At 48.0% G+C, this 8,994-nt stretch overlaps 1 protein-coding gene across 1 annotated transcript in view; it reads left to right on the top strand.

The window, feature by feature from the left end:
• Positions 1–2,667: 2,667 nt before the first annotated feature.
• Positions 2,668–8,994, top strand: part of LOC142572261 (growth/differentiation factor 11-like) — a 124,841-nt gene continuing 118,514 nt past the window's right edge. Inside the window, exon 1 of the mRNA XM_075681233.1 lies at positions 2,668–3,079. Coding sequence (XP_075537348.1) covers positions 2,668–3,079 — 412 coding nt within the window. The remainder of the gene's footprint in view (positions 3,080–8,994) is intronic.

Below are 8,994 nucleotides of genomic sequence, written 5' to 3'. Positions count from 1 at the left end.
TCAAACGCCGTGACTGATCTTGAGGCAAGAAATGGCCGGGCGAGCTGGAGGCGCCATCTCGTTTCCAGTGAGTAAACTAGTCCGTGGACATCGTCTATATCGAAGCTGGCATGTATATCCAATGATACGGAATGTCCAAGAAGCCTGAATTGTGTACATTGTATACAAGCGTTTGTATGCACCTAACGAGACGGAATCTCCAACGAAGTTTAGTATACATGCACTGTTGGGTATTCCGTTTCGTTGCATGTACACATGGCCCGGAATCCCAGGTCACGTAGCCCCCTCCTCATCCCTTTGTGGTGTTTCCTGAACACTGTGCGCGCACGACGTGATTCAGCGTCGCTAAGCACTGGGGCGTCTCCTCTTCGTATCTGTGTGACTTGTTCGAGAACCTACTTTTTGGGAGCTAGCACGGATCCGTGAAGCGCGCTTTTGTGGGAGAAACATCTCCTGTATACTATTTGATCTGTCATTGACTACAGGCCAGCTTGTAGTAGGCAAGTTAATACATAGCGACAAGTTAAAGGCGGCACCTCAATTGCGACCGACTGCGACCGACCATGAGCTATAGATGCAGCAAGTGTATGTAATATCGTTTTCACTCTCTCCCTGTCTGCGTGTTGTCGCTATGCATGTCTCCGCCTATACAGCCTCAAGTGTTGCGTCGGACGCGCGCAAACGCAAATGATAGAGTGTTGGTTCCTTAAGCAACATCTATGTCTAGACAGCAGGCAATGTAGAAGTAACAGTGCGACAGCGTGAACACGCCAAATTACACAGCTAATGTGACGTCATTAACCGCGTCAAAAACGACTGTGGAACGAATTATTTTTTTTTTTAGAGCGGCCAACATTCGGCATGCAGAGCGTATAAGCCGCTGATTACGCTGCGGTGTCACCAAACCTTGGCAGTGCAGCGAAAACTATAGGGGCCCTTCCAGGGAACCATAACGACAGCCGACTACGGGCTTTCGGCAAAGAAGCAAGTTCTGTGACGATCGCTAATCCATCCGTAATCCTTCCATTCAACCGGGGTTGCGTACGTAAGGGTTCTTCATCGTCATCTTAATCATCACCTCAGCAGCAGAAACAGCTTAAGGACCTTGCAAATCAAAAGCCTCTTCAAGTCACAGTACAGGAAGATTAATTAGCGGGCGGTGACGAACGAACCCTTGTGGTTATCTGCACTGCATTGAGTTGTGCAGAGGGCAGAAATTGACAATAGAGAGTTTTAGATTAAGGGGCCCTAACGCTTGCGTCCTTTTAATCTAAAACTCTCTATATAGTATTTGACTGCGCATCGTGGCTTTTCTATCGCGCGTTCGAGCCGACGACTGTACTTCTCAGATTATGGAAAAGAAATCATTGTTCTTCTTCTTCCTTTTTTTCTTTTTTACGAACGATGGCTTCATCGCAGCTGCCGACATCAAAATACACGTGATATTTGCCAGTACGATTGTTAATTAATAATTGTTCGAAAGCCAGCACATCCATGGACTAACGTATATGGTCACGGTGTACTTAAAGTCACGCAGTGCTCAAAGCATAGCCCATGCGCTTGAAATTTTGTGTGTATAGCACCAGTTTCTAGAAATACGAACTCGGAATATGCCTCGAGTTGCATCACTGTTCGAGCTAAGACTTTTCGTACTATTGTGCCGAAATATATCGCTACAGTACGGAAACGTATTATAACGTACGCCATTGAATTTCGATGCAGATCTAGAGTACTAAATAATGAAACTGGTGCAAAGTACAGCGCTTCTAGCAAAATACATTGCTTTAAGTACTGGCTGACTTCACTTCTGCAATTAAAACACACTGTTTGAAGCCAATAATTAAAATTATTACTAATGAAGTTTCGTTGGAGATTGGTCGCATTGACGATTATCGCACAAATATTTATGTCCACTGTTGTTACGAAGCTGTATTAGTAAAAATTGTAATTTTTGTTTTGAATTTCCTGTTTTTTAATTATGCGAAACAGTCGTCACAGAAACGGGCGCTGTAATGTAAAGAGTTTGTCGGCGCCTTTGCCACGATGCACGTCATTAGCATAGTATCCCAAACCCTAGGTGTACACACTTCCGCTTATGCGTGCAACAACAACACGCGTATGCGTAGCCATCTAGCGCCCGCTGCACAGAGCTGCGGCACTGCTGTGCTGAGCTTGATTATTCTCACACAATGCGGCGACAACACAAGGCCGTGCCAAACTTATACAGGAAGCGATCCGAATACAGCGGTTGGAGGGCCGCAGCAGCCGTTCGCATGCAAAACTTAAGTATTATTATTTTTTAATGCCGCAGCACGTGGTGCCGCATAATCAAAGAGAGCGTAGCCGAGTCACTTTAGAGCAAGAACTTAAAAGAAATAGGGGAGGGGTGCTAATTACTAGCTCGCGGGCAGACGGCAAGATTTCTTCGTTGTCACGCGCTGCACGCACGCAAATTGCTCGCGCGCGACAAACTTCAAGTGACAAGCGGTGCGCGCACGGCGGACCACGCCGGCGCTCGTCGCCGGCAACGCGCGCGCGCGCGCTCGAGCGCCGCGCATCCCGTCCCATCCCTCGCCGGTCGAGACGCGATTGGTCGGCGCGCCGCCGGTGGGCGTGGCGCCGACCTATTTAAGCGCGCGCCGCGTGCCCACCTTCTCTCGGTGCGCCATGCTTTCCTCTCGGTGCTGTGCCGCGGCGGCGCTCGCGCTCGCGTCCTCGGTGACCGTGTTGGTGGTGGCCTGTGCAGCCGCATCCTCCGGCGCCGAGCCAACGACCACGCCGACAGCGGCGACCACCGCCTCGCCGGCGAACTGCACGCGCTGCGGCGGCGCGGTGATGCAGAGCCGCGCCGTGCGTCTGCGGGCCATCAAGGCCCAGATCCTGAGCAAGCTGGGCATGAAGCGGGCGCCCAACGTTACGCGCCGCGCTCTGCCGGGCATCCAGCCCCTGCACCAGCTGCTGGACCGCTACGACGCCGGCATGATGCAGGCGGACGCGCCGTTCGAGCCCGGCGAACAGTACGACGACGACGACGACTTCCACATGGCCGCCGAGAAGATCATCACCTTCGGGCAGCACGGTGAGCCTTCGCGGCTTGCGCGCGCGGTGGCCCAGACTGTGCGCGGACCGGTGTTCTTTTTTCTTCCCAGCGAGGATATTGAGTTCCCTTTAATCCGTATTTCATGCTGCGACAGCGATTTCGAATTCTTTCCTTTCATTCGGAATGAAAAAAAGAAAAAGAGCGTTCTTAAATTGCTCTGTTCGCTTCCGAACGGTCATCAATTTGGCACATATTATATATGCAAGCCCTGCAATTGTGCGCTCGAATACTTTGCAGATTTAACCCTGCTCATCTACGTGTGCAGATATTTCAGTGTATTGGCAACGCCACAACGGTGTTATAAAGTGGGAAGTATACGTCTCACCTGCGCCGCAGTTCTCCTTTGTTGTCTTTCTTTGGACTCTTGCCCCTATATATAGATATCAGTTGCGTACGGGTTTCTTTCCGGGACACGCGATTCTTGGCCACGTGCCTCCCTTTTCTATCGATGCCTCTGAAAGTCGCAAGGATACGCGGTGATTGCCCTGTTTACAAGACGAGACCGCTCTGTGCGTGTGTCCCCGCCGCCGCAATATTACGTATTGGAAATGCGGAGCTCTCTTTGTGGACCTGGCAATCGGGGCACGTAATTTGAGCCGTCTATGCAATCTTGTCTTGACACGCAATAACGATAGTGCATTTATCTTTTACACTGTAAAATAATTTATACTCTAAAAAGGGAAAAAGGGTGTAAATGTGTGTATAACTCACACCCTTAGGGTGTTATCTACATGGCGGACACCCTAAGGGTGTGAGTTATAGCCACATTTACACCCTTTTTCACTTTTTAGGGTGTAAATTATTTTACAGTGATAGTTCCGGGTCTAAGGCCTTCTTGCGTTGCGCTTACCTTTTTCGTGGCTGATGTTTATGGTCCCATTTCAGCGGTAAGGTGGCTTTCCAGAATAATTCTCGCTATAATAGACTTCGATGCTTAAATAAATTTATTCTTTGAAAAAAGAAAAGAAAGCATGAATGTCACATCGGTTGTCACGGTACCTTTAGCAGTTGCGTGTATTGTTGTGTCTTCTTGGCTATAAAATTCACGAAGGGTAGAGACGTCTGATCGTCGGGTATAACGGCATACTGAATATATATGTTTACGCAGGAACACAGTTATAACTCTTATTTAGAGCCTCATGAATTATACTAGTATGAGCCATTAACTCTAACGTGTATAACTCGCGTCAATACCTGGGAGCTGCAAGCTTTAATTTTTCTTGTTTTTTTTTTTTTTGTGCGAACAAGACTTGGCTTAAGGCATAACGTCTGGCGTGTATTATGTCTGCTGTGACACCTGCGTTGTGTGTGAATTCAAGCAGTGTTGTGTGGTATCTGTTGTCGTGTACCTGCAGCGACCACATCGCCACGCTTACACGAGCTCAAAGGTCTAAAGTATATACATACCTTCTCTTTTCTGATAGCTCCCACCTATAACGCTCTTTTAGCAGACATCTACGTGTTCCTGTCGTGTGCAGTGCAAATTATTTACACCTTTGAAAAGGAATAAGGGCGTAAATCGGTCTATATATAACTCGAACCTCTAGACCATTCTTTAAGGTGTCAGTGCGTGAGTTATAGACGGGTCACTTAGTGACTTTTATGCCATCGCCTATAGCCTTTTATCCCTTACATGCCTGATTCTGATTGAAGGGTGTAAATGATTTCACAGTGTGGTTCGTGTACCCGCCGACCCACCTACCACAGCGCGAGTGTTCAATGCACGAATGCAGGAACGAACGTGAAGCAGTGGCGTGTGCTACATAGAGTCCTGTTACCTTTCGTGCATTTTAGTCGTGTATACCTCGTATGTATGTGTATATACACACGCTCGATCCGGGTTTTCCTGTTGCTATGTGTTGGGAGAACATTAGTGTCACGCCAAGCCTATCGCCATGTTTGAGCATACCATAGGGGCTGCGCCGCACAATAGGATATCTCTCGCCAAACCCAACAGGGGGCGTCCCGTTTATAGACCGGGACAAGCAAGCATGCAAGGGGTGCGCACGAAGCGATACGTGTTGAGCCGCAGCGTTGTTCGAGCAAATGGCCGCCCTATAGCGGTGTGAACGCGGAAGCCATCTCGAGACGTGTGTGTGTGTGTATCGCGAGGGGGGTCGCCTCGTCTCTATCGTTTGTTGTGTGCGTGCCAACGCCTCTTTTTCTCCCATTTTTGGCGCGCGCGCGAGATAACGCGACGGACAACACGCAACTCGATTTTTTTCTCTAGCCGTTTCCTTTTCCTGCGTTGCCAGAGGTGCTATATACACCGATTCCCCCTACACAGTTGTCCCTTGACTTATCGCTGCAGTCGTATCCTCCTTTCCTTTCGTTCGCCAATGTGGCTTTCTTATAGCTATATTGCATGCACCCATCACTGTGTATACGTGTTCGCTCGCTGTATTCCTGCACGCGTCAGCAGTTTCCTCTCTTGCCTGTCGAATTTTGAAGATCTGTCGACAGTTAGCGCGATGTAGGACCGTGCAACGTACAGGAATCGTCAGCATGCAGGGACGAAGCGGAATCCGCGGAGCAGCCATCGTGCTGCGTTGTATACCGCGCCGTCTTGCTCGCATTTTCCCGCGCCTGGTCTGTCCTTGTGCTTCGTTTCGCGCATTCTTGCAGCGCCTGTCTGCGCTATTCTGGACTACCACGTAGACCTAACTGTTGCTGCTGCGTTGATTAAAAAAGAGTCTCTCTCTCCAGCTATTCGAAGCGTTCAAAGCGCTATCTTTTACGGGAACATAGAACAGAAAAGTCGCTATCGCGGAAACGAAAATCAGCACTTTTCTCTTCATATTTCTGGCGCGGAGACGGATATTTCAGAGGATATATAGCATGGGCAGAAAGGTTTCATTCAGACGCGAAGTAATTCGGGTTGCGTATGTGACAACCCGGACAAGCTTGCGGGTGTTGTTTCGCCTGCAGACTTTCTCGTCTAGCAGTGAAGGCGCCCTCCTCACATGTCGCATGCAGGAGAATGCAGCAATTCCCGCGAAACCACGCAAATGGTAAATTACCATCTCCACATTCTCTCTTCTTGAAAATGCAAGCGCTTTAGAAAGTCGATGCAGTTTTTTAATATGGTCGCTGGTCAGTAATGGCATGGCAACGACAGAAAGATGGGCGGCACTTTAACGATGAAAGTGCTCAAACCAATTTCGTAGGCGCAAGTTCTCAACCTCCGCGGGAATCAAGCACGCACCCAAGCACCCTCCCCCCCCCCCCCCGAGATTAAGTGGCATACCTCCCCCCTCCCTCTGCCCACACGGCCACTCCTTACACACATTCCTAAAGCGCCGCCGAATCACGCTTGACACTTGACAGCTATTCGGCGGTCAACATTTTGCTCCCTCTTTCACTCCTTTTGGATGGCGGTAGTTATCGGCATCTCCTGTGAAGGCCAGATTTCTCATCGATTTTGTGCCCGCGCGATTAACTCGAGATGCGTTCTGTTGTCACCATCTACTGCAACGGTCACGCGCATCACTGTTCCTTCATGAGTTCAACCGTCTTTGTTTAGACTCACCGAGGGACGAGGAAGGGGATTCAGTTCGTTGTAAGCTGGTCTGCATGCTCTTGGCACGAATTGCGGCAGGAAAAAACGCCAGCTGCCTTTAACTTTTCCTTTCGCCTCATCAATTCCACGAGTGAAGGCTTACTGCAACGCTGGCAGATCCTCGGAACCATTATATAGGTTACAAAGGAGGAAAATTAGATCATTGGAAACAGCGTCCGTCATCAAGCCCTGCATCAACCGCTAAACCCATAAGCAATATGAATGCCACCCGTTACCTCGTCTGGTTTTTCCCTAATTGTAGAGCACTTCTCGCGCAAATTGGTAACTGGAAACAAGAGTCGCAAGGAGTTCAGCAATTACGCCATCTACTAAGAGAGAGAGCCCCGAGGCAACAGCCGAACAGGAAGGAAAAGTGAATATTAAGAAATTAGCCGTTGTTTGTGAAAACATTTATGAGTCAACATCTTTTTATTTAAAAAAGAAAGTAGAGAAAACGCTGCCGGAAAGGGAGAATGATTCCGTGTGTTTTGAATGACGCTTCTGCAGTTATCAGTCGAGCCGCCTGACGTAGCCACTTCTCTGCAGTGCTTATGTGGTTTTTTTTTTTTTCTAATCTTCTGCGGTGGGGCGCAGTGCGTCTAGAACCGTATCCGGCGCGCTACGCGGCTATACGGGACCGGCGGCTGCGCATCGTTATGCAACTTCCTAAATAACAATAGGAGTCGGTTTTGGCACTTGGTAGAGCAGTAAGCGTGAGTGTTGCGCAATATATGTTTCTATATAATTCTTCCTGAGCTAATTCAAAAAACACTACCAGAAATCTTTATTTTAGACTTTCGCTGGTTTACTTGTTTTTGGCAGTGGCCTTCCTGCGCGAGTGCATTTCGTGTGGTCCCTTTTTTGTCAAGTAAAGGAGAGGTGCACCTCACAGGCGTGCCTGTGAGATACACCTTATTTCATTTCCCTTTTGCGGATTTACGCGTCTTTATGGTGAACGGTAGGCATTATTCACGTTTGTACTAGTAAAGGTACCCTCCCCCCCACCCCGGCCCCTCATTTTCATAGAAAAGTTACCTTGGGCTGGGTCCTCTCTGAAAAAAAAATCCTGGGTACGCGCCTGGTGGGAATGCACAAACATATATGAACCAGCGCAACGAAAACGTCCTCTGAATTTTGCAACACATTGCTAGCTTTCTCTACAGATTTGATACACATGTCGCCAAGCGAACTTTTCAGCACCGACTTCGAATAATCGCCAAATATATTGTGCGAAATTTTTTGTGTGAACTGCATACGAACTTTGTCGTTGATATCAAAGGAGCTTAATGATTATTCGCATTGCGTCAGATTGTTGAGCTCCTTTGTTCTTTGTGTTCACTGGATGAGGACATAAAGAAACACTAAAAATGGACAAGTAATGGAAGAGAGTTGATGCACGCTCGTATACCAGTCGCGTACGATCTTACAAGTCAAGAAATGTGATAACGCACGCAGCATGTGACATTGTCACGTTGAACATTGTTATCGCCTCTGATTCAGCCGTTCTCTTCCGATTAACCATATTCAGGAAATTATCCGGACAGAGTGAGTGTGTGTTTGACTGTGAAGAGGAAGAGGGCGTTTAAATTCGTGTTGCGTTTCTCACTTTCTTGTTCTCTTTTCCTTTCTCTTTCTTTCTTGCGCCTTAGCAAATTAATATATCCCTTACTCATGTACCCACGAGAAATTATCGCAATCTGAAAATGCGATTCATTGATTACGAGAAAGCGTTTGATTCTGTCGAAACCTCAGCAGTCATAGAGGCATTACGGAATCAGGGTGTAGACGAGCCGTATGTAAAAATACTGAAAGATATCTATAGCGGCTCCACAGCCACCGTAGTCCTCCATAAAGCAAGCAACAAAATCCCAATAAAGAAAGGCGTCAGGCAGGGAGATACGATATCTCCAATGCTATTCACAGCGTGTTTACAGGACGCATTCAGAGACCTGGATTGGGAAGAATTGGGGATAAAAGTTAATGGAGAATACCTTAGTAACTTGCGATTCGCTGATTCCACTTACGGAAAAGTTATAATTAGCAAGACAGCCGTGGTTGCTTATAGGGGCTTTGCCGTTGTGCTGCTAAGAGATCGCGGGATCAGATCCTGGCCGCGGCGGCCGCATTACGATGGGGACGGAATGCAAAAGAAGTTATTGTATCGTGCATAATTGGGTGCACGTTAAAGATCCCGAGTGCTCAAGATTGACATGCCTCGTAATCAGATCGTGGTTTAGACACGTTAAAAAACCCCAGATTTCTTTTTTTTTATTATTTTTTTTTCGAAAAATGGGTTTAATAATGTTGGACGGCAGGCGGAAGGACCGCACGACGG

This window comes from Dermacentor variabilis, chromosome 2 (genome assembly GCF_050947875.1).
Source record: "Dermacentor variabilis isolate Ectoservices chromosome 2, ASM5094787v1, whole genome shotgun sequence".
Lineage (NCBI taxonomy): Eukaryota > Metazoa > Arthropoda > Arachnida > Ixodida > Ixodidae > Dermacentor > Dermacentor variabilis.
Note: the sequence above shows the minus strand (reverse complement) of the source record. Positions and strands in the feature narration are given on the sequence as shown.